Here is a 26,829-nt window from a genome sequence, read left to right as displayed (position 1 = left end):
ATAAAGTGTTTAATTAATGACTGTTTAGATAAAACAGAATACTAAGTTTACATGTATCCATTCAAAGTACATTTTATTGAATATGGATGAAAATGGTCTCACACAGAACCATTTCCCCTAGAATTCTGCAAATAATACCATGACCAATGTTTTATAAAGGTTTTGTCATCAAATTAAAACCAAGAAATATACCTCGGGGCCGGCGCTATGGCACAGCAGGTTAACGCCCTGGCCTATAAGCGCCAGCATCCCATATGGGTGCCGGTTCGAGACCTGGCTGCTCCACTTCCTGTCCAGCTCTCTGCTGTGACCTGGGAAAGCAGTAGAAGATGGCTCAAGTCCTTGGGCTCCAGCACCCACGTGGGAGACCTGGAGGAAGCTCCTGGCTCCTGATTTCAGATCGGCAGAGCTCTGGCCGTTGTGGAAACTTGGGGAGTGAACCATCGGATAGAAGACCTCTCTCTCTCTCTCTCTCTCTCTCTCTCTCTCTGTGCAACTCTTTCAAGTAAAAATAAATAAATCTTAAAAAAAAAAAAAAAACCTCAAATGGTGTCTAAATATGCATGACAAAAAATGATAATAATACTAGAATCTGCAAAACACTGTAAACATCACATTGCCCTCATTTTGATATACACAAATATTTCAGAACATGCGAAATTTACATGATTGCACAGACCTCTTACTGAAATGGAGTAAGCAGAATTGCTAAACCACAACAGCCCTAGACATTTACTGATTTGTTGGTTACTGATGTATCAACTGAAATGATACGAATGTGGCAAAAAATACTATTTCTCAGGCCTGAAATAAACATTTTCCAAAATATCTAATACTGAGATAACAAAGATGTAGAGAAGAAATTTTCACACATAAATGTGAAATGGGGGGGGGAGCATTTTACCAACAATGAAATAGAGTGGCATTATACTAATTTTATGCTTCCACACAAATGATTTTAAATGACTTAAGGTCAGCAGCACACAAGTTTTCATATATTTTTACAATCTGTTAGTTTTTAAAAAGCAAACAGGCACTTAAAATACATAGGTTTTACACAGGATAGTCTACACAGCTTGTTGCAGTTGATAAAATTACAACTTTAAAATACCTTATCACAAATATACTTTTCCTTAATTATATTACTAAAAGGAAGGAAAAAACCTGTGTAGAGCTGACAGAATGTTGGCACAGCACAAACTGTTTAATGTACATTTAAATAAAGCATTCTGCTTCATTTAAGTTTAGAATGGTCAACAAGGAAATCCCATAAACACTACCTTTACAGGTGCAGTGGCAGATTAGAACTTGGATAAACAAATATAAAAACACATGTGAAATAAGATCTGACAAATACAAGCCCAAAAGCATACAGCAAAAGAATATCAAAGTTATTAAATAAACTAATTAGCAAAAAAGTCACAGTGCTCAGTAAAATTATGGCATAACATGTTCACACATCCTCAGGACTAACTTGAAATATTTATATTCATGTGTAATTTAGTAAGTTAAACAGCAGAAGATGAGTGCAGAACAAAATTTCTGAGACCTATAGTTGATACATTAACTAAGAAGATGAAAAATAAAGAACTTTATCAATTAACATCAATTAATGAAGATTTTAAAAGGAAAAACTCATCTTTCCCATTCCATTCCTTTACTGAAAAATTCAGTACTAAAGCTATTAGAAGGGGCACAGCCAGGTAGAAAGAAGCCTGGATCCATAATGGAGTATCTGGGTCTGAGTATCAGCTCTGTTAATTTCAGCTTGCTTTTAATATGAACCTTGGTAAGCAGCAGGTGATGGCTCAAGTATTTGGGTCCCTGATACCCACAGAGGAAACCTGGATTGAATTCTGGGCTCCTGGCTTTAGCCTGGCCCGTAACTGGCTGTTGTGGGCATTTGAGGGGGTGAACCAGTAAAGAGGGTGCTGTTTGTTGGTCTGTCTCTCAAGATATATAGGAAGGTAGGTAGACAAATATTTTTTTTAAAAGGATGGGTGCATAAAACTCACTAACGCCCTCTGACAACATGGCATTGATTACATAAACCGATATAAATTTTTGCATAAATAATTTATGCAATATGTGTCAATACATTTAAAATCTTAATGTATTTCATATTTTTTGAATCAGTAACTTTCTCTGGGAATCAGACCAAAGAAAATAATTCTAAGCATAAAAGTTTAATCTCCACAGATGTTAATTCCAGTGTTATTTATAACAGTAAAATTCTAAACACAGATTATTTCCATTAATGAGAAATTTGTATTAACAATTAAACACATTAAAAATTAAAATACTATGACACTGAAAATAATAAGCAGAATTTTGAAAAATGGAAAACACTTATGCTAAAACAATATAGAAACATTATCAAAATCAAAAATGCAGTTTTTCACTAAGCAATTCCAATGCTAGGATTTTAATCCACAGATTTACATACACGTATGCAAAATAGCATATCCATTTTTTATCACTACTTTTTTTTAAGAGCAAGAGTATAAATAATCCAAGTAATCATTAAGAAGAATTACAAAAATGATAGTATATGGGGCCGGTGCTGTAGCATAGCAGGTAAAGCTGCTACCTGCAGTACAGCATCCCATACGGGTGCTGGTCAAGTCCTGGCTGCTCCACTTCCGTCCAGCTCTCTGCTATGGCCTGGGAAAGCAGTACAAGATGGCCCAAGTCCTTGGGCCCTTGCATCCATGTGGGAGACCTGGAGGAAGCTCCTGGCTCCTGGATCCAGATCAGCTCAGCTCTGGCTGTTGAGGCCATCTGGGGAGCGAAACAGCGTATGGAAGATACCTTTTTCTTTCTCTCTCTCTCTCTGCCTCTGCCTCTCTATAACTCTGACTTTGAAGTATATAAATAGAATCTTTAAAAAAAAGATAGTATATCTAAACAATGGAACATTGTGCAGTTGTAAGAAAATAATAGTGCTTTATGCATTATTGCAAAAGTCTACTCATTATATTAAATGAAAAGTGACAAGTTGCAAAACAGCATGCTTAGAGGATGGCATTGCAGAACAGTGAGATAAGCCACCACCTGCAACACTAGCTTCCATATTGGAACACTGGTTTGAATCCCAGCTGCTCTGCATCCATTCTAGCTCCCAGCTAATGAGCCTGGGACAACAGCAGAGGATGGCCCAAATACTTGGGTCCCTGCCAATCACAGGGGAAAACTCAGAAGGCTCCTGGCTTCAGCCTGGACCAGCCCTGGTTGTGGGTATTTGGCAAGTGAACCAGTGGATGGAAGATCTCTATCTCTCTGTCCCCAACTCCTGCCTTGAAAATAAATAAATTAATCTTAAAAAAAATGCTTACAATTGTTTAAGTATGGATTAGGCACTCGCTAAGTTGCCAGTTATGACATATCTCAGAAGGGAGCACCTGGGTTCAATTCTGGGCTCCAACTCCTAACTCCAATTTCCTGTTAATGCAGACCATGGAAGACAGCAGTGTTGGCTCAAGTAGTTGTGGTTCCTATGGGGAAGACCTGGACTGAGTTCTCAGCTCCCTCCCATCTTAGGCACCTCCTCCCACCTCCACCACGTAGGGAGTGAGGCAGCAGGAGGAAGTGCTCACTTTCACTCACTTTCTGATTCTTAAGTAACAACAAAAATTTTTTTAAATTATTTTATTTGGGGAGTGAACCAGAAGATGGAGGACTTCTCTCTCTCTCTCTCTCTCTCTCTCTAATTCTTTCAAATAAATAAAATAAATCTTAAAAATTATTTTAGTGGAAGTGCATAAAAGATAGGCAAGGGTTCTTCAAAGAGTTCATGAAAAAATGTGTTTTATAAAAAAGCTATGCACACATTTGAAATTTTTCTGCACCAAAATAAACTTAAACCAGCAGTTCACAAATGACAACTAGATTCAAGAAGGGGCAAGATCATACTGAAGATGAAGCCTGAATCACCTAAATAGCAACATCATTCTGCAAGGAAATAAATCAATCCTGCTCATGTCCTAATTGAAGGGAAACAATGATTAACACAACAAACAACACCCAGTACCACAGACTTCTCAACAGGTTCATCTTAACAGAGTTCTAACTGCAGAAGTAAAGTGGAGCAAACTTTCTGTTTGATGAATACCAAAACTGCTGTGCTCAGATCAGCTGCAAACAGGAGTGGAGCTTGCAATGGAAATTTCAAACAAGAAGGATCAAGAGCCTAAACCATTTCTTCTAGGATTTTTAACAGAAGATGAACATGGCTTTCCTAGTACAACCCTGAAGACAAAGCACAAAGCAATGGCTACCAAGAAGTGGTTGAGCAAAAGCAAAGGCAGACCAGTCAAGAGCAAAGGTCATGGCAACTTGGAATGCTTAAGGCATTTTGCTTCTTGACTTTCTGGAGGGACACAGAACTGTTAATTAGCATCTGCTTATTCTGAGAGTGTTTTGAGAAAGTTAGCTAAAGTTTTAGCAGCAAAATGCCTGGGAAAGTTCCACCAGAGTATTTCTCTACCACAACAATGCTCCTCCTCATTAAACAAGTGCAATTTTTTGAGAGGGCCAAGGGAAAATAATGAAGCATCTGCCTTAATATAATTATTTGGTTCCATCTGAATTCTGCTTCCTAAATATTAAAAAACATTTTAAAGGGGACCCATTTTCCTTATGTTAATAATGTAAAAAGGACTGCACTGACGTGGTTAAACTCCTGGAACACTCACTTCTTTTTTTTTTTTTTTTGACAGGCAGAGTGGATAGTGAGAGAGAGAGAGACAGAGAGAAAGGTCTTCCTTTTCGCCGTTGGTTCACCCTCTAATGGCCGCCGCGGCCGGCGCATCTCGCTGATCCGAAGCCAGGAGCCAGGTGCTTCTCCTGGTCTCCCATGCGGGTGCAGGGCCCAAAGACTTGGGCCATCCTCCACTGCCTTCCTGGGCCACAGCAGAGAGCTGGCCTGGAAGAGGGGCAACCGGGATGGAATCCGGCACCCCGACCGGGACTAGAACCCGGTTTGCCGGCGCCGCAAGGTGGAGGATCAGGCTGTTAAGCCATGGCGCCGGCCCTGGAACACTCACTTCTTTAGAGAAGGACTACATAACTGATATCATTGCTTAGGAAAGTATCTTGAATTTGATAAAGTTTAAAAAATAACATGTTTTTTCACTTTTACTTTTTATATTTCATTTCCCAAGAAATTTTTATAGTCCTCTTATACAGACATATTTACTTGTTTAATTATTTATTTGAAACGCACAGTGACAGAGGGAGAGATAGAAAGAGGGAGAGACAGAGATCTTCCATTCAATGGTTCACTTCCCAGGTGGCTGCAATGGCCAAGGCTGGGCCACGCTGAAGCCAGGAGCCCTGAACTCCATTCAGGTCTCTCACATGTGTGACAGGGCCCAAGCACTTGGACCATCCTCCACTGCTCTCCCAGGCTCCAGCAGAGAGCTGGACTGGAAGAGGAGCAACCGGGACTAGAACCCAGCCCCCACATGGGATGCTGGCTCCACAGGTGGAGGATTAACCAAGTGAGCCACAGCGCTGGCCTCTGAAGGAGTTTTTTTGTTACCACATATTCTCTTATGCCTTTTGCCTTTTTTATCACGTGAATGTATGTAGCCTTAAAGGTCAGTTGAGCTGGGTGCAATTGTTGTGGCACAGGCAGTTAGGTTAGTGCTTGCTATACCAGCATCCCACAGTGGAGTGCTGGTTCAAGTCCTAACTGCTCTGCTTCTGACCCAGCTTCCTGCTAATGCACCTAGGAAAGCAGCCGATAACGGCCTAAGTACCTGGGTCCCTTCCACCCACATGGGAGACCCAGCTGGAGTCCCTAGTGCTCATCTCAGGGATTGGTGCTTTTGACAAATGAGCAGATGACTGTTGCAGTCATTTGGGGACAGAACCAGTTGACGGAAGATCTCTCCGTCTCTCTGAGATATGGAATACTGCCATCTTAACCGCAAAGTCAATGTCTGCCCTTACTTTTCTTCATCTTTAAAGATCTGTTTCCTGAATGGTTCAATTCATTAACAAAGCTAAAAAAGCAATCTTTCAAAAAAAATTTTCACAATACCAACATTCACTATTACTTCTGAAGTTGGAAGTGTAAACAAGTATTTATCTGATACATATAACAGAATGTGCTAGTTTAAGTAGTAACTCTGAGATCAACTACACAGATAGAGCAGTTCTTGTTCCCACTTCAATTTTAATGAGACAATTTGAGACATCCATGAGAGAGCATTAACCCTACTCTCATCCCACACAAATAGCCTAGCTAAACAGACAAAGTCAAGGTAAGCAATGGGTGACCAATTACTAGTAAGACAAACAAAAGTGAAAGAAAGGAAGATTATGACTGGGAAGAGACTGCAAAAGCTGAAAGAAAGAAGACAAATTAGAAAGGTCTTCAGAGATTCCATATCAGCTGAGTTCAGAGTTCTTTATCTGTGCTTACAAGTATATTGAGGTGGGGGTGCTGTGGTGCAGTGGGTTAAAGCCCTGGCCTGAAGTGCCAGCATCCCATATGGGCAACAGTTCTAGTACCAGCTGCTCCACTTCTAACCCAGCTCTCTGCTGTGGCCCGGGAAAGCAGCAGAAGATGGCCCAAGTGCTTGGGCCCCTGCACCCATGTGGGAGACCCAGAAGAAACTCTTCGCTTCTGGCTTCGGATTGGCACAGCTTCAGCCATTGCAGCCATCTGGGGAGTGAACCAGCAGATGGAAGACCTCTCTCTCTGTCTCTACCTCTTTCTGTAACTCTTTTAAATAAATAAAACAAATCTTTAAAAAAAAAAAAAAAACAAAACAAGTATATTTGGGAACAATATTAGATTGTGAGTGAGTAGGGACCTCCTTCTCCAGCAACAACTAAGCTCTTTAAAAGTCACTGTCTGGAGGCTGGCACTGTGGTGTAGTGGATGAGGCCGCCGCCTGCAGTGCTGGCATTCCATATGGGCTCTGGTTCAAGTCCCGGCTGCTCTACTTCTGATCCAGCTCTCTACTATGGCCGGGAAAGCAGAAGATGGCCCAACTCCTTGGGCCCCTGCACCTGCATGGTAAGACCCAGAGGAAGTTCCTGACTCTTGGCTTTGGATCGGTGCAGCTTCAGCCATTCCAGCCATCTGGGGCTGGCGCTGTGGCATAGCAGTTAAAGGTGACACCTGCAGTGCCAGCATCCCATATTGACACCAGTTCGAGTCCTGGCTGCTCCACTTCCAATCCAGCTCTCTGCTATAGCCTGGGAAAGCAGTAGAAGATGTCCAAGTGCTGGTGCCCTTGCACCTGGGTGGGAGACCCAGAAGAAGCTCCTGGCTTCAGATCAGCCCAGCTCTGGCTGTTGGCACCATTTAGGGAGTGAACCAGTGGATGGAAGATTCTCTCTCTCTCTCTCTCTCTTTCTCTCTCTCGGGCCCAGCGCTGTGGTGCGGGGGTTAACGCCCTGGCCTGAAGTGCCTGCATCCCATATGGGCACCGGTTCTAGTCCCAGCTGCTCCACTTCCAATCCAGCTCTCTGCCATGGCTTGGGAAAGCAGTAGAAGATGGCCCAAGTCCTTGGGCCCCTGCACCCGCGTGGGAGACCTGGAAGAAGCTCCTGTCTCCTGGCTTCGGTTCAGCGTAGCTCTGGCCGTTGCAGCCAACTGGGGAGTGAACCAGCGGATGGAAGACCTCTCTCTCTGTCTCTACCTCTCTCTGTAACTCTTCTTTCAAATAAATAAATAAAAAGATCTCTCTCTCTCTAACTCTCTGCCTCTCTGTAACTTTGATTTTCAAATAAATAAATAAATAAATCTTTTTAAAAAAAATCACAGGTTGTATGAGCATGCCACTATTTGAGTATGGCAGAATAAGTGGCAGAACCAAGATGTGAGATCAGGTAGTATAGATGCTGGACCCAAATGCTATATTGTTTCTATCTCAAAAAACTAAGCATTCATCTTGTAGTAAATATTTGCTGGAATTTGCCAAGATTGAATTTCAACTTTGTTAGCTAAAGGGCAGAAAGATATGTTAGATTATGAATAGTCACAAGGATACTGAGAGAAATGCTGGCTGTTAGCTTGTACCCAGTTACAAGAGGGCACTACCTTTCCTACAACAGTAATGGCTATCATGCACAGTGGCAGTGATTTTCTCTTGTTGCCTCTGGGAACAGAAGAGAAAACAGTTTGGCACTTCCTAATCCTTCAAACTATTTGCCCCTCTCTGAGAAATGCCTTCATAACCTTGCAAATTAATAGGTAGGTTTATATTTTATCTTTTCATCAGTAAGATAGAGGAGATATATAGACTGACCTCAAAGTTCTTTTAAAGTGATACCATAATAAAATGCACTTACAAAGTCAAGACTAGAAGTCTGAAAAAGCACAGAGTACCCTTAAGATCTCAAAATGCCACAAAAATAATGACAAGATTATAAGAATATTCCTAAATTACAGCTGATATAAAATAATTCTGTAGAGTGATTTGTTTTATAGTGAAGCAACCTTATAACATAAGCTCCCAATTTTCTGTACCACAATTGCCCAAAATAACAGCAAATTTGAAATTGAGTCCAATTTCATTTTTAAAAGTACTTTACAATTACACAGAAATTTAGATGTTTCTGGAAATTCACAATACTAAACAGCATGTTTTATTATTATGTTTAAACTTTTGACTTTGAGAAACTGTTCAACTTTTCATTTGCTATATAATTCTTTTTTTTTTTTTTTAAGATTTATTTATTTATTTCAAAATCAGGGCTGGTGCCGTGGCTCAACAGGCTAATCCTCCGCCTAGTGGTGCCAGCACACTGGGTTCTAGTCCCGGCTGGGGTGCCGGAGTCTGTCCCGGTTGCCCCTCTTCCAGGCCAGCTCTCTGCTGTGGCCCGGGAGTGCAATGGAGGATGGCCCAAGTGCTTGGGCCCTGCACCCCATGGGAGACCAGGAGAAGCACCTGGTTCCTGCCATCGGATCAGCGCGGTGCACCGGCCGCAGAGCGCCAGCCATGGTGGGCATTGGAAGTTGAACCAACGGCAAAAAGAAGACCTTTCTCTCTGTCTCTCTCTCTCTCACTGTCCACGCCGCCTGTCAAAAAATAAATAAATAAATACATTAAAAAAAAAAAAGAAAGAAAAAAGAAAATCAGAGTTACACAGAGAGAGGAGAAGCAGAGAGAGAGCTAGAGAGGTCTTCCATCTGCTGGTTCACTCACCAGATGGCTGCAACGGCCAGAGCTGCACTGATCTGAAGAAAGGAGACAGGAGCTTCTTCCAGGTCTCCCACGTGGGTGCAGGGGCCCAAGGACTTGGGCCATCTTCCACTGCTATCCCAGGCCATAGCAGAGAGCTGGATTGGAAGTGGAAGTGGAGCAGCCGGGACTAGAACCGGTGCCCATATGGGATGCTGGCACTTCAGGCCAGGGCGTTAACCCACTGCGCCATAGTACTGGCTCCTGCTATATAATTCTAATTCAAGTATCAGAGTAGAGCAGAACTGACTGCTCATTTCAACGTACTAATTCCTACTTGTTTTATGAGCAAGGAGATAACTACTTTTCTTGGGTATTTTTACAGTTGACACTGCTTAAACCTCTTACACAGTCAGCAAATATTCACTGGTCAGAAAGCAAGGGCTAAACATGGCTTAAGTAAAAAAATATTTGGATATAAGGGAAAAAAATCAGTGGTTAAATCTATCAGAATTACTTAAAAGTAGTTGAAGCCACCAAAATGAGACTGGAAAAATTATTAACAGTATCTTACAAATTGTCATTAAAACAGCTAGTGACTTCCGGGTACCTTTACTCACCTGTGGCAGATAGGAACTGCCTGGGTCTCCTAAGCTTACAGCTTCATTCTGCATTGTGTTCTGTTGTGTGATTGCATCTTCTCGTCTCCGCTCCTTCTGTCCTGCTTCATCGTCTTCATACTCATCTAAGCACTGGAAGAAACAACGGTTTCTGTTTTATTTTCACATATAATTAATGGGATGTTTCAATCGGCACATTCAGAAACTAGTTTACACAACAACAAGTGTCCTTTCAGGAATATTTATTACATGCTAAATAATTTAATTCCTATAAATCAAATGAGAGTTTTTTTTAAAAGATTTATTTATTTGTTTGAAAGTCAGAGTTACACAGAGAGGAGAGGCAGAGAGAGAGAAAGAGAGAGAAAGATGGTTCATTCCCCAACTGGCCACAACAGCTAGAACTGCACCAATCCGAAGCCAGGAGCCAGGAGTTTCCTCCAGCTCTCCTACGAGGGTGTCGTGGCCCAAGAACTTGAGCCATCCTCCACTACTTTCCCAGGCCATAGCAGAGAGCCGGATCAGAAGTGGAGCAGCTGGGTCTCGAACTGGTGCCCATATGGGATGCCAGCACTTCAGGTCAGGGCATTAACCCACTGCGCTACAGTGCCAGCCCCTCAAATGAGGTTTGTAAAGCCCATACCTCCACATTCACATCCCTGACAACATATCTATTCTCTAGGCTCTAGCTACCACTCACTTACTCACCTGCACATTTCTCTCACTGAATAAAATCCTTAAAACTTAAAAAAAAATCTACTAAAATCGACATTGTGCAAGATCACAGGATAAAAATCAAACAAAAACTGATTACATTTTTATATACTGACAACATGAAAAGTGAAACCGAAGGGAATACACCATTTAAAATACTTACAGGCAAAATTAACATAAAATATGCCACACTTTTTATACTAAAAACTACAAAAAACTGATAAGAAAAACTTAAAAGACCTAAAAAGTAGAAAAATACACTTTAATGGATCAGAAAATCTTCTGTTGTCAAGGTGCCAATTTCTCCTCAAATTAATCCCAATCCAAATCCTAACTGAATTTTTAGGAAAAACCTAAGAAACTGATTCTAAAATTTATATAGAAGTAAAGATGTTCTAAACTGGTACAAAAATAAACTTTCAAAGAAGAACCAAATTCATGAATTTATGCTACTTGATTTGAACATGGATTATGAAACTGCAGTAATCAAGACAGTGTGTACTGACATAAAGACAGTCACACAGAGCACAGGAATGAACTAGAGCACAAACAAACCTCTAACACACAGCTTATCAATTTTCCACAAAGGTGTCAGCAAAATGCCACTGGGAAAGGATGATCTTATAAACAAATGATGTCTTTAAATGAGTATTCATATTACCCTCCTCCAAAAAGGAAAAGTTAACTTCAATCTTTTACCTCACACCAACCCAAAAATTATCTCAAAAAGTACCAAAGATCTAAACATATAAACTAAAATACTTCTAAAAACAAAAACAAAGAAACTGAAGTGACCTTCAAGGAACTTTTGCTCTTGAAAAGACATTCTTAAGAAAAGATAAGCCAGGCTAGGAGAAAATATTTGTAAAAAATACACCTAAAAATGGATTTCTATCCAGAATACTATAATAAACTCTTAGAATCCAATAAGAAGAAAACAAATAACACAACTGAAATGACTAAAAACCTGGACACACACTTCAACAAATATCTCGAGATGGTAAAGAAATAAATAAAAAGAAGTGCAGCCTCCTAAGTCATTTGAGAAATGACTAATTTATCACTACACATACACCAGAATGACTCACATTTTAAAAGACTAACAATATCAAATGTTGGTGATGATTACTGGTGAGAAATGCTCACTGTAAAGCCAGTAGGAATAGTCTGGCAGAGTCTTGTACACTAAATATATGCTTATCATGTAACTCAAGAATTCCACTCCTAGTCACTTACCAAGGGAAATTAAACATGTTTACTCCAAATTTATAATATTCTCTTCTAGACAAATCCAGCTTTTTCCATAATGGCTAAACACTGGGGGAAAGCTGCCCATCAATTTGTACATGGATAAACAAATAGTAGTATATCCAATATGGAGTAGAATACTACTCAGCAACCAAAAGGAACAAATCTCAAAAACATTATGCTAAGTGAAAGGTAGCAGAAAATGGAAACTATATATTATATAATTCTGTTCCCATAAAATTCTTGAAAAAAGCCAAACCAAAGTGAGGGAAGGGGCCAGCGCTGTGGCGCAGTGAGTTAATGCTCTGTCCCGAAGCACCAGCATCCCATATGGGCGCCGGTTCTAGTCCCGGCTGCTCCTCTTCCAGTCCAACTCTCTGCTGTGGCCTGGGAAAAGCAGCAGAAGATGGTCCAAGTGGGTGGGCCCCTGCACCCATGTGGGAGACCTGGAAGAAGCTCCTGGCTTCGGATCGGCGCAGCTCTGGCTGTTGGGGCCATCTGGGGAGTGAACCAGCAGATGGAAGACCTCTCTGTCTCCACCTCTTTCTGTAACTCTTTCAAATAAATATAATAAATCTTAAAAAACAAAAGTGAGGGAAAGCAGACCACTGATTGCCAGGAGCTAAGTGTGAGAGGAAGGGCTGCCTAGACAAGGGTAGGAGGACTATGGGAATGCACTATAACCTGATTTGCAGGTGGGTACCTATCTGTAAAAATCTGTCAAATCATCACATTGCACTGTTAGGATGTTATTTTGTGTAAATTACCTTAAAAATTTGATCTACAAAAAGAAACGAAAGGGAGGTAATGAACAAAATGAAATGAAATACTGAACCAGAATCTGATCAGGCTTCTAAGTTCAAGTTTTAATGACAGGAAATAGGAGAGAAGAACATATTACACAACACCATGCAGATGTAATCATGAAAATTCAGATTGTGGGAAACTCAAAACATGGGTCAGAAAACTATAAAAGATAAAAAAGCAAGTATTAGACTTTGGGGGCCATATAAGGATTGTTTTCTTTTTTTAAACAATTCTTTAAAAATGTAAAAACCAATTTTGGCTCTCCATTACACAAAAACAAGCCTCTGCTGACCACTGCTATAAAAGATAAATGGTCCATTTTCTCTAATAAATTGCAATAATTAGAAGAAAAGGAAAAGAGTCCTATAAATCTCAAACTCAAAGGACATATGAACCACTAACAACCCACTGACCTCATTTGGGTCATTTAAGGAAACTAAAACAGATGGTTTGAACAATGAATAAATATATGATGAGATTAAAAAAAACTATATTTTAAAGCTTTTTCAAGTATGACAATGATTTTGATTTAAAGAAAAATATCCTTTTTTAAAAAAGAGATTTTCACTGAAGTATTTAAAATTGAAATAATATACTATCTGGGATTTGTTTCAAAATAACTCCAGAGGTAGAATGGGTAGCTTGTGGAGGTACAAATAAAACTGTCCATGAAGGGACAACTTTTGGAGCTGAATAACAAGGATGTAGAAGACTTCCTACCATCCTCATTCTCTTGACTTCTGTATATGATTGAAGTTCCCATAATAAAGTTCTTTAAAACAGCAATAAAATTTAACTATGGTTTGACTAAATAACCAGAACTAAGTATTTTATTCTAAATAACATAATATTCTGTCTCTTGAAAATAGAATGAGGAGGGGTTGGGAGGGTGGGCACTGGTGCAGTGGGTTAAGGTGTTGCCTACCTCCCACATAAGCACCACAGATTCAAATTCCAGCTACTCTAGTTCCTATCTAGCTCCCTGATAATGCACCTGGGAAAGTAACAGAAGATGGCCAAAGTCCTTGGGCCCCCGCGCCCATGTGGTTCCAGGCTTCAGATGGGCCCAGTTCTGGCAGTTGAGGTCCTTTTGTGAGTGAACCAGCGGATATAAGGCCAGTAAGTCTGTCTGTCTGTCTGTCTCTCTCTCTAACTCTGCCTTTCAAATAAATAAATCAAAAAAAAAAAAAAAAAAAAAAAAAAAGAAGAAGAAGAAAAGGAAGGAAAAATGTAGGGACATGCTTAAATTAATGTAAAGTGAAAAAGTACGTATGAATGGTAGGGAAAATGATACGTTAGATTAACTTTTCTTTGCTTTTTAAATAATAATCTGTAAACATGTGTTAGGTCATAAAACTACAAGGTAAGAACTCAGATTCTGGAATTGGAGATCTATATTCAAATTCCAGATCTAACAGTTATATTAATAACAGTGTCCATTATTAATTCAGCATTTTCTAGCTGTAGGACTCTGTGTGGCACTGCTATCTAGCATTTCATAGAATTCTCAAAAAAACTTGTGGAGATGGGGCCAGCACTGTGGCGCAGTGGGTTAATGCCCTGGCCTGAAGCGCTGGCATCCCATATGGGTGCTGGTTCTAGTCCCAGCTGCTCCTTTTCCGAACCAGCTCTCTGCTAAGGCCTGGGAAAGCAGTACAAGACGGCCCAAGTCCTTGGGCTCCTGAACCAGCGTGGAGACCCGGAAGAAGCTCCTGGCTTTGGATCGGTGCCAATCTGGCCGTTGCAGCCAACTGGGGAGTGAGCCAGCGGATGGAAGACCCCCACCCCCCACCCCGCCTCTCCTCTCTGTGTAACTCTGACTTTCAAATAAATAAATAAATCTTAAAAAAAAAAAAAAAAAAAAAGCTGTGGAGAGAAATACCACTTTGGAGACAAAGAATCTGAACGTCAGAGTTAAAAACCAGGTTTAGGAACAAAGTTGTTAAATGGTGCAGCCTGCAACTAAGCAGTCTGTCTGAATCCTGAACCCAGTTTTTCTAATAGCCAGGTACAATCTGTTTGTCAATTATGAAGTTGATTCTGTGCATTGCAACACAGAATTTTTACAAAGAAATAGAATAGAATAAATCAGTGAATAGTTTTCAAAAATTTTGTTTCAGATCAATGTCCTAGATCACTTTGTAACCAGAGAATTACTTGGAGTTGCAGCCCAGTAGAATGGCTATGGACTGATGGTTCATCTGCTCTGTTTTTTTGTGTGCTAAAGATGGCCCTAGTGCTTGGGCCTAAGAACTGTGTGGGAGACCCAGAAGAAGCTCCTGGCTCTTGGCTCCTGACTTTGTTATCGGCTCAGCTCTGGCAGTTAAAGCCATTTGGGGAGTGAACCAGCAGATGGAAGACTTTTCCCTCCCTCTGCCTCTGCCTTTCAAATAAATAATTCCTTTAAAAAAATTGTTTGCCATTTGGGAAATGTCACAAATAGAAAAATTACTCGTAGTACTGGAGTTATTAATAAAGAACATTTTTGTCTGTTTTTAAAAATAGTTTGAAAGCCACTGCAGTGTTTTCACAGTTTAAGACCTTGCCTGAGGGAAAGGACTGCAGCATCACAGTGTGGGGTCAACAGGGCAGTTAAGTTGGTCCCCCTAAGATGATGCAAGGTGATGGCTTCCCCTAAAAAAAGTTATCCTTAGCAAGATCAGAGTGCTGAATCCCACCGCATGTTTCTCCCCAGTAGCTGCCTTCAGCAAGACAAAAGTGCCTACCCCACTCCTTGGGAACTTCCAGTTTTATCCTGAGAATACTTAGGGAGTGGTGATTCCATCCTTCTGATTTCTAGTTTATTGTGAAAACACAAGTCACCAATCCCATCCTTTTGATGTTTTCTTGTCTTAACATGAGCAAGCTAGACAGGGCAAATAAGATAAATAAATCAGGCTTTTGATGGGTTTTGTCCCTGCCTTCTCATTGTTAGCTGATCCTCAGTTTTCCCCAAAATTGTGCTTTAAAACCCCTCAACCACCAGCACCTGGGGCTTTGCCTCTCTTACATCTCTTAGAGCCCCCCTCCAGGCCGCTTCAGCAGTAAGTTTCTGACTTAAATAAATCTTGATTTCTCTCTGCCTTTTCTCTGGGGAAATTCTTCTTTTACTTGAGACAAAGAACCAATCTCTCTCCTCCGTGACAACAGTATTAGCATTTCAAAAGCACAGAACACAGGACAGACTGTATATATTCAATAAAGGTCTGCTGAACTGGACACTAGGAAGTGTGGTGAAGAACCCACATTGACTTGAACAGATTTCAAAGGACAATGACACACAGGAACTGCTGAGATCTAATGTACAAAATATGATAGAAAACAATCAATTGAGGTAATTTCTCAAATGAGATGACATACTGGTTTTTAAAGACAGACCTTACTGTGATGCAGCCAAGAATGTTCCAACATGGAAATAAAACTGATTTAAGAATCTTAAAAGCAGCAGTTTCCTACTAATAAATCTCTATTGTCATAGCTCTAAAACAAAGAAAAAGGATTCATTTCATGTTAAATTTTTTCTAAAACAGAATTCCACAGAATTCTGAAAAAGCAATCATCATACCATTTGCCTATTTTAAAAACAATGTGCATTATCATATTTTTAAAATATATATCTAATATAAGGAGAACAATCCCTAGGACTTTTTACTTATATTAGTAAGAATTTTTGGAGAGGAGAGGTAAACTTAAACATAAAAGTCAAGCATCAGGGCCAGTGTCGTGGCTCACTTGGTTAATCCTCTGCCTGTGGTGCCAGCATCCCATATGGGCGCCGGGTTCTAGTCCCAGTTGCTCCTCTTCCAGTCCAGCTCTTTGCTGCGGCCCGGGGAAGGCAGTGGAGGATGGCCCAAGTGCTTGGGCCCTGCACCCGCATGGGAGACCAGGAGGAAGCACCTGGCTCCTGGCTTCAGATCGGCACAGCTCTGGCTGTGGCAGCCATTTGGGGAGGGAACCAATGGAAGAAAGACCTTTCTCTCTGTCTCTCTCTCTCACTGTCTAACTCTGTCTGTCAAATAAAAAAAAAAAAAAAAAAAAAAAGCATCATCACTTTCCTACAACTATGCATAATAAACATGGTAAAATTTTTTCATTTAAATATTAAAAATTATCAGAATTTTTAAGAAAATAAATGCTTGAGACAAGTTTTAAAACTCTGATACTCTGATAGCTTAAATTGTACAGTATACTATTTATATGAAGGGTTAAGCTAACATTCCTTTCTTTTTTCATATCTGTTCTCCCTAGTGATGAGTCTTACAAATTAAAGCAACAACTCATTCATCTTCACATAGATAATTCTGACAACAGTTCATAGACTCCTTTAAATGATATTGACATTCCTTATAAATAATGCTGGCATCCCATATGGGTACCAGTTCGAGTCCCAGCTGCTCTACTTCTGATCCAACTGCCTGCTAATGTACTTGGGAAAGCAGTGGAAATGGTCCAAGTCCTTAGGCTCCTGCACCCATGTGGGAGACCCAGAAGGAGCTCTTGGCTCCTGGCTCCAGATTGGCCCAGCTCTGGTCGTTGATGTCACTGGGTTTGAACCAGTAGATGGAAGATCTCTCTCTCTGCCTTTCAAATAAATTAATAAAAAAAATAAGTTGTGTTTTACTATTTTGTGGGAATACTTATTTCTGAAAACATTCAAATTTCATGAAGACAAACTATCTGGTGAGATTTTTGGGAAGAGAAAAGATTGTAGAATAGAAAGCAATGGCTACATGCTGAGATTTCTCCAATCCAATATGCTTTTACTGAGAATTAAGAAATATCTAGAAAAACACAATGACATCTGTATACATACTTGAACAGAAGGAATGACAGCAATGAATCCTTGGGAGTTTAGCAATCATCCTAGAATCACTTTTATGCTCTGAGAAACAACACCGAACAGCTTCGCTTGTCTCCCTTAGCCAGAATCCTCAAGAGAACATCACCATTTGGTGAATACTACTAAAAAGAAATTACCAAATAAGGGAAAGTAACAAGAAAAGAGATCCTAGAGAAGAGTAAGTTTAAAGTCAACACCAGGTTCCCACAAGCACAGCACAATGCTCCATGCCTAGATTCTGCTGAAGATGAACCTTTCTGGTTTAGCGTTTGTAAAGCTCATCTTCAGCCCTTCTTCCTGCAGGACTATTTAGCTGGCCCTTCAAGAAGTTTTACACTCTTGTTTAAATTCTCTTGTCCCCTGGCTTTCTATAGGACACTTCAAAAAGTTCATGGAAAAGGGAAATAAAGATTTAAGTTTGTTGTGATGTAATCATTTTAAAATCCACACAGTTTTTTTCATTAATACATATTTTCATAAACTTTCCGAAGACCCTGTATATATACACATCCTCTTCTTCCACTCATAAATTTAAATAATATACAAAAATACAAAACCTCCATTTTCAGGATCTATTTCTCCCAGAATAAATTAAAAAACTTTGATTGCATAAACTACAACTGACTTTGACTGTAAGCTAGGACTTAGGACAGAGGTCAGCAGATTATATATACTTAGGAAATACTAACTAGACAGAGGGCATTTGGTCTAGCAGTTAAAACACAAGCATCCCACATCAGAGGAAATGAGTTTGATTCCTGGATTTGGTTCCTAACTCCAGCTTCCTATCAGTGCAGACCCTGGGAGGCAGTGGCGATAGCTCAAGTAATTGGGTTACTTGGATTACATTCCCAGCTCCTGGTTCCTTCCCAAGTTGTTGTAGGCATTTGGGGAGTGAACCAGTAGATGGGGGCTCTTTACTTCTGTCAGTCTCAGTCTCTTTGTCCTTCTGTCTCTATCAAAACAAAATTCGGAAAAAAAAATACATATTTTTTGTTTTTTAAAAATAGGGGTAGGCATTTGGTTTCATGGTTAAGCCAGTGGTTTGAATGCCTAAACCCCACACACCAGAGCATTCAAGGCTCTGCTCCAAATTATCAGCTTCTTGGTAACACACACCCTGGGAGACAGCAGGTGATGGCTGAGGTAACTAGGTCCCTGCCATTCAAGCGGGAGATCCAGACTGAGTTCCTAGCTGGGAGCTTTAGCCTGGCAGCTCCAGCAGTTGTGGGCATTTGAGAAGCAAACCAACGAATGAGATCTCTCGCCTCTCTCTCACTCTGTCTCTTTCAAATAATTAAAAAAAAAAAAAAAAGTAAATGAAAAAAACTGACCAGTAAACTAATTTTTTAAAAAAGATTTATTTATTTATTTGAAAGTCAGAGTTACATAGAAAGAGAAGAAGAGGCAAAGAGAGAGAGAGAGAGAAAGTCTTCCACCGCTGTTTCACTCCCCAATTAGTCGCAATGGCCGGATCTTCGCCAATTCGAAGCCAGGAGACAGGAGCTTCTTCCAGGTCTCCCATGTGGGTTCAGGAGCCTAAGGACTTGGGCCATCTTCTACTGCTTTCCCAGGCCATAGCAGAGAGCTGGATTGAAAGTGGAGCAGCTGGGACTTGAGCCAGCACCCATATGGGATGCTGACACTGCAGGCTGCGGCTATACCCACTAGGCCACAGTGCCGGCCCCTAAACTAATCTTCAGCCATACCAATCACCAAGGAAAAGACTCCCCAGTTCCTTTAGCATTATCTTAGTCCAAAATCCTCCACTTATCTCCTGTCTTCCTACCTCAAGACTTAAAGACTCAGTCCTATTTATTGTTCCTCCTCCATCTCAGGTCTGCAATCATTCTGTGACCTAAGTAGTAGGCAGTTTAATCTTTATGGGAAATTCTCAAGTTCTTTACTACTTTGGATTCATATATTGCTGGCACATAGAAAAGAAAGGACCTAGGGGAAGACTGATTGGCTGGAAGTTCAGGGATGCTGATTAAAGAAACTCAATCCTTGGCCGGCACCGTGGCTCAACAGGCTAATCCTCCGCCTTGCAGCGCCGGCACACAGGGTTCTAGTCCCGGTCGGGGCACCAATCCTGTCCTGGTTGCCCCTCTTCCAGGCCAGCTCTCTGCTGTGGCCAGGGAGTGCAGTGGAGGATGGCCCAAGTGCTTGGGCCCTGCACCCCATGGGAGACCAGGAGAAGCACCTGGCTCCTGGCTTCAGATCAGTGCGATGCGCTGGCCGCAGCGGCCATTGAAGGGTGAACCAACGGCAAAAAGGAAGACCTTTCTCTCTGTCTCTCTCTCTCACTATCCACTCTGCCTGTCAAAAAAAAAAAAAAAAAAAAGAAACTCAATCCTTGTTTTTGGGTAAGGTTCTTGGATAAGAACTTGTGAGTGTAAGGATAGGTATCTTTGAGAGTATGAGATTAGGGGAAATAACTAAATTGTACCGGTTAGTTCAACATTTTCTAGATAAATTTAAAGGTGCGTTTTCCATGAGCCTTTTGAGGACATCTTAAATAGTCTATTACATTGCCAGTGGCTAGATACTAAAGAAAATGAAAAGAGAACTAAAAATTTAATCCCAATTTCATGTAATTACCATACAGCACACCCATCTTTAAAAAGAGGGTTTATGGCCAGCGCCGTGGCTCAACAGGCTAATCCTCCACCTTGCGGCGCCGGCACACCGGGTTCTAGTCCCAGTCAGGGCACTGATTCTGTCCCGGTTGCTCCTCTTCCAGGCCAGCTCTCTGCTGTGGCCAGGGAGTGCAGTGGAGGATGGCCCAAGTGCTTGGGCCCTGCACCCCATGGGAGACCAAGAGGAAGCACCTGGCTCCTGCCATCGGATCAGCGTGGTCCGCCGGCCGCAGCGTGCCAGCCGCAGTGGCCATTGGAGGGTGAACCAATGGCAAAGGAAAACCTTTCTCTCTGTCTCTCTCTCTCACTGTCCACTCTGCCTGTCAAAAAAAATTTTTTTTTTTTTAAAAAGAGGGTTTATTTAACTTTTTTTTTTTTTTTAAAGATCTGTTTATTTGAAAGGCAGAGTTACAGAGAGAGAGAGAGAGAGGGAGAGAGAGAGAGAGAGGTCTTCAATCAGCTCGTTCACTCCCAACATGACTACAAGGGTTGGAGCCGGGCCAATCCAAAGCCAAGAGGCAAGAGCCAAGAGCTTCTCTTCCATGTGGGTGGCAGGGGTCCAAGCACTTGGGCCATCCTCTGCTGTTTTCCTAGGTGCATTAGCAGGGAGCTGGATCAGAAGTGGAGCAGCCAGGATTCAAATTGGCACCGATATGAGATGCCAGTATCGCAGGCAGTACCTTTACCTACTATGCCATAACATCAGCCCATTTTAACTTTCATTTGATAACTTTAAACTCTACTGTGTTCTTAATTCTCAGGTTTTGTTGATTACATAGAAAAGTAATTAATCAATAATTTTTTAAAAATAAAAGAAAATACTACTCATATTAACTCAAATACAGGAACAACAATGGCAGTTAACAATATATAGCACTCATGTCCCAGGCAATGTATCAGGTGTTTTTCAAAAAATAATTCTTTTAGGGCCAACACTGTAGTGTAGTTGGTAGAGCTGCTGCCCGTGACACCGGCATCCCATATCGGTGCTGGTTCATGTCCCAGCTGCTCCACTTCCAATCCAGCTCCCTGATAATGTCTGGGGAAAGTAGTGGAAGATGGTCCAAATGTTTGGGCCTCTGACACCCATGTGGGAGACCCAGGTGAAGCTTCTGACTTCGGCCTGGCCCAGCACAGGCCGTTGCGGCCATCTGGGGAGCCAATCAACAGATGGACGATCTCTCTGTGTCTTTCCCTTTCTGTAATTCTGACTTTCAAAATAAATACATAAATCTTAAAAACAGAAAGAGATTGAGAGAACAACTCTTAACCTTCACAATAACCTTATGTGCTAGGTACTGCAATTATCTCTATTTTCCAGATTTGGAAGAAATTCAGCAACTTGCCTGAAGTCACATGGCTAAGAAGTAACAGAACTGTGATTTGAACTTGACAATTTGGCTGAAGAGCCTATACTCTTAACCACTAAGCCATATATTCTATTTTATGATAACTAGTTTGTTCTCTACTTTCAATGACATAAAACAATCCTTCAAATACAGTAGATAGTTTATATAATGTTCCTTAAAGGATTAAAACAGTTGAATGATTTACCAAGTGAAACTGAATAATAACTCCTTTTCTGAGCCTTGTGAAATACTTATCTGAGATGCTACAAGGGGAACTGGGTAAAGGATGTGAAGGTAAAAAACTATTCTGGGGCCCGCGCTGTGGCCTACTGAGTTAATCCTCTGTCTGTGGTACCAGTATCCCCTGTAGGCGCTGATTCAAGTCTGGGCTGCTCCACTTCTGATCCAGCTCTCTGCTATGGCCTGGGAAAGCAACACAAGATGGCCCAAGTTCTTGGGCCCTGCACTCGCGTGGGAGACCTGGAAGAAGCTCCTTGCTTTGGATTGGCGCAGCTCCAGCTGTTGCAGCCATCTGGAGGGAGAACCAGCAGATAGAAGACTTTTCTCTCTGTCTCCCTCTCACTGTCTGTAACTCTACCTCTCAGTTAAACACAAATCTTAAAAAAAAATTATTTCATTTCACCTAAGACACCAGTCCCGAAAACATGGAACTATTTTCTGTGCCATAGAAAGAAACTTCTGAAAAATTATAATACACTATCATATTAAAATATACCGCTAATAGGGACAGTGTCTGGCCTAACAGTTAATGGGGCCCACATCCTGTAATGGAGTACCTGGTTCAATTTACAGCTGGGCGCTTCATTCCGGCTTCCTGTCAATGCAGACCCTGGGAGGCTTGGATTGAGTTCTCAGCTCCTGGCTTCTGCCATGGCCTAGTTTTGGCTGTTGCAGCCACTTGAGAGTGGACAAACAGATGAGAGCTCTCACTCTCTGTCTGCCTCCTAAGTACTTCTTCATCTTATATATGCCTAGATTAAACCATATGGAATAGTTTTCTACTGTGACCATAACAAAATCCTACAAATGGGCTGAGTTAAACCACAGAAATTTTATTGGAAGCCCAGGATCAAGATGTCACCAGATTTGGTTTCTTCTGAGGCCTTTCTACTTGGCTACAGATAATTGTTTTCTTGCTGTAGTCTCATAAAGCATTTCTGCTGTGTGTGTATAAACCCTGGTGTGTGGGTGTTTAAGTGTGTCTTCTTGTAAGGACATCAGTCATGCAGGATTATGGTTTCACTTTCAAAACTACATCTAACCTTAATTACCTTAAAGGCCCTAACTCAAAACCACCCATATTGTAATTTTTTTAATTTTTAAAAATTTATTTAAGAGACAAAGTCAGAGAGCCAGAGAGAGCTTCCATCTGCCAGTTTATTCCCCCAATTCCTGCTGCCATGTGGAGGTTGGGCCTGGCCTGAAGCCAAGAGAGTAGAGAGCAACACAGGTCCCACATGTGGTTGGCAGGTACATTACCTGAGCCAACATCGCTGCCTCCCAGAGTCAACATCAGCAGGAAAACAGAGTCAGGAGCCAGAACCAGTTATCAAACTCAGGTACTCCAACAGCAACTGATATTATAGAAACCCATTCCTGGGACATAAAAATCGTTTTATGTATTACAGCAAACTATGTTGAACTAACAGTACTACAAAGTCACTTCCACATAAGGATCAACATCTCCCTTCCTCACCACCCCCCAAAAAAAAAATCAGAGCCACACACATGATTAAGCTGCAGCCTACAACACTAGCGTCCCATGTGAAGACAGTTCGAGTCCCAGCTGCTCCACTTCTCATCTGGCTATCCTAGCTAATGAACCTGGGAAAGCAGCAGAAGATAGCCTGGGAAGACCCAGATGGAGTTCCAAGCTCCTAGCTTTGGCCTGCCCAAGCCCCAGATGTTGTGGCTACTTAGGGAATTGAACCCCACAAATGAACCTTAAAAACACTATCTGAAAGAAGACCTATCAAAGCTTATGAGGCATATACTATTGCTAGGAAGTCCACTATCCCCTCCACTTACCACCACCAACAAAAAAAATTCTTAAACACAGCATTTGGCACAGCAAAAGAAACCATCAACAGAGTGAAGAGCAAACCTACACAATGAGGGAAAGTAGTTGTAAACTGTAGATTTGACCAGAGGTTAATATTAAGAAAATTATAAGGGGGCTGGTGCTGCTGCTGCTTTTGATGCCAGCATCCCACACTGGGGCGCCACTTCAAGCCCTGGCTGTTCTGCTGCTATGCTTGATCTTAGCCTAAAGGCTAAGGAAGGCAGCTATGGCTGGAAAGAAAGCAGAAAATGGACCAATACTTGGGCCCCTGACACCCTTGTGGGGGGCTAGGGTAGAGTCCTTGGCTTCAGGTTTCAACCTGGTCTTGACTTGAATATTGCAGGCATTTGGGAAGTGCATCAGTGAATGGAAGATCTCTCTCTCTCTCCCTCTCTTCTGTATATTCCTCTACCTCTGTGACTCTACCTTTCAAATAAATCTTAAAAAAAAAAAAAAAAGAATATATAAGGAACTCAACTCAACAGCAAAAAGTCAATCAATCCAATTTAAAAATGTGTGATAGATCTAAACAGACATTCTTCAATGTTTATTTTGGAAGATATAAATTTAAGATTGTTGAAGGCTCAAAGTTTATTACTATTTCTTCCATGTCCTTATCCTAAAATCTACTGACATACTATATTACAAAGACAAATCTTGCTTTTGGGCAATTTTCATACAATATTTTCTGCATTACTTAAGAATAAAAGCTACTGTATATATTTGACTCTCTAGCACCTTGCAAAGTGTCTGGTATATTGTAGCTGCTCAGTGTACCTTTCATATGCCAAATGTACATGGAAAAAAAAAACAAAAAAACAAACAAACAAAAAAAATGCTCCACTCACCAGGGAAAGGCAAATCAAAATCACAAAAAGGGATCACCTCACTTTGTTAAACTGGCTATTATCAGAAAGATAAAGATAATAAGTGCTGGCAAAGATGTGGAGAAAAGAGAACCCTTAAACAGTACTGGGAATGTAAACTGGTACAGCCCTTTTAGAAAAATATGAAAGTTTCTCAAATAATTAAAAATGGAACTACTATCTGCTCTAGCAAACCAGCTAGCTATTGGCTACCTATCCAAAGGAAATAAAATCAGTCTGTTGAAGAGATTACCTGTTCACTGCAGCACTATTTATAACAGCCAAGAAATGGAAACAACCTAAGAGCCCATCAACTGATAAATGAAGAAAATGTGATTCATACACACAGTAGAGTATTACTCAGCTATAAAAACAACTGAAAATCTTGTCATTTTTGACAATATGGATAGAACTGGAGGTCACTATGTTGATTAAAATAAACCAGGCACAGAAAAACAAGCACTGCATGGTCACATTCACTTGTAGAATTTTAAAAAAGTCAACTCAGAGACCATGACAGTAGAAGAGTGGGTACCAGAGGCTGGGGACAGCAGAGGTGAGTAAACGATAGGAAGAAGTTGGCCAACAAGTACTAAGTTAGTTAAATAGAATTAGAAATATCAGTGTCAGGGCTGGTGCTGTGGCGTAACAGGTAAAGCCGCCACCTGCACTGCCAGCATCCCATATGGGCGCCACTTCTGATCCAGCTCTCTGCCATGGTCTGGGAAAGCAGAAGATGGCCTAAATCCTTGGGCCCCTGCACCAGCATGAAGGAGAGACCCAAAAGAAGCTCCTGGCTCCTGGCTTCCAATCAGCTCAGCTCTGGCTATTGTGGCCATTTGGGGAGTGAACCAGCGGATGGGAGACTTCTCTCTCTCTCTCTCTGCCTCTCTGTAAATCTGCTTTTCAAATAAATTTTTAAAAAATACAAAAGAAGTATCAGTGTCCTATTTCATAGTAGGGTGACTACAGATGATAATGGACTGTGTGTGTGTGTGTGTATATGTGTTTAAAAGCTAGAAGATTCTGTTTTTTACCATAAAGAAATAACTGAGGAGGTGGTTACCCTGATTTGAATACTGCATAATATATATGCATATATCTAAACATCACATGAACATACACCAATTATATATATAATTTTTATGAATCAGTTAATTTTTAAAAATATGTATTTATTTATTTGAAAGTTAAATGAATTTTATTACAGACAGAGAGGGAGAGAGATATCTTCCATCCACTGAGTTACTCGCTAAATGGCTGAAATGACCAGGCTGGGCCAGGCCAGACCAAGATCAGAGCTGGGAGATTTTTCTGGGTCTCCCAAGTGGGTGGTAGGGACCCAAACACTTGTGAAATCTTCCACTGCTTTCCCCAGTCCTTTAGCAGGATTTTGGATCAGAAGTAGAGCAGCTAGGAAACAAACTGGTACCCTTATGGGATGCTGGCATCGTAGGCAGGAGCATTAACTGCTATGCTATAATACCAGCTCCTGAGTTTTTTCTTTAAAAACAGCAGTTACAATAGCAACTCTATTGTTTAACAATTTATTTACTTGAAAGTCAGAGTTACAAAGACAGAGATGGACAGACATCAAGTCCAAGATATTCAGAACAACCCACTGTACAGTCAGCTCACTGAAGTTTTATTTATATTTGTGGCACCAATGCACAAAGGGAAAAGTGGGAGCAGAGCCACAGGGAAACAGACACTCTTAAATGGTTTCTGCTATTTTTCACCTGTGGAGAAGTATCAGAACTTTACACAAAATAAAGCAGTTGGGGTCTTACCCATATGAAAACTATTTTTTAAAAGATTTATTTATTTATTTATTTGAAAGGCAGAGCGACAGAGAGGCAGAGAGAGGGGGAGGTCTTCCACTCCGCTGGTTCACCCCCCAAATGGCCATAACAGCCAGAGCTGGGCTGATTAGAAGCCAGGAGCCACCTCCAGGTCTCCCACGCAGGGGCAGGGGCCCAAGGACTTGGGCCACCTTCTACTGCTTTCCCAGGCCATAGCAGAGAGCTGGATTGGAAGTGGAGCAGCCGGGACTCAAACTGGCGCCCATATGGGATGTCGACATCTATTTCAATGGCAATGGACTGAATACAGCATCATGAACAAATCTGTATTGTTTTTTGTGCACTCTTTGATTTGATGTACTACAAACCTCTCTATAAATTCAGATAATGTTGTGTGAAGAAGATGGTAAGAAAACAACACTACTTTACTGACTCAGATGTGTCAATTCAACCATTAACACACAATAGTTATTTAGAAGGAAAAACATTGCCTCAGAACAAATGTGCTTATTTTGTGGTTTCTCTTCTTTGTCACTGAAATTTAAGATTTGTTTAAGTGGCCAAAAAGCCCCATATCATCGGGTTTTAGTTTATTTTAAAAGATTCCAAAGTTCTTGATCTCTCATGTCAGCAGGACAGAACAGAACCTCTAAAATGAGAGAAAACAATATGTCTAGAGAAAAAGTTAATTTTGTCTTAATTTCGACATTTACTGAAA

At 41.0% G+C, this 26,829-nt stretch overlaps 1 protein-coding gene across 1 annotated transcript in view; it reads right to left on the bottom strand.

Annotated features, from left to right (window-relative positions):
- Positions 1-26,829, bottom strand: part of PAWR (pro-apoptotic WT1 regulator) — a 117,084-nt gene that overhangs the window by 37,175 nt on the left and 53,080 nt on the right. The window contains exon 2 of the mRNA XM_062203162.1: positions 9,764-9,895. Within this exon, the coding sequence (XP_062059146.1) occupies positions 9,764-9,895 (132 nt within the window). The remainder of the gene's footprint in view (positions 1-9,763; positions 9,896-26,829) is intronic.

Source organism: Lepus europaeus, chromosome 10 (assembly GCF_033115175.1).
Source record: "Lepus europaeus isolate LE1 chromosome 10, mLepTim1.pri, whole genome shotgun sequence".
Classification (NCBI taxonomy): Eukaryota; Metazoa; Chordata; class Mammalia; order Lagomorpha; family Leporidae; genus Lepus; species Lepus europaeus.
Note: the sequence above shows the minus strand (reverse complement) of the source record. Positions and strands in the feature narration are given on the sequence as shown.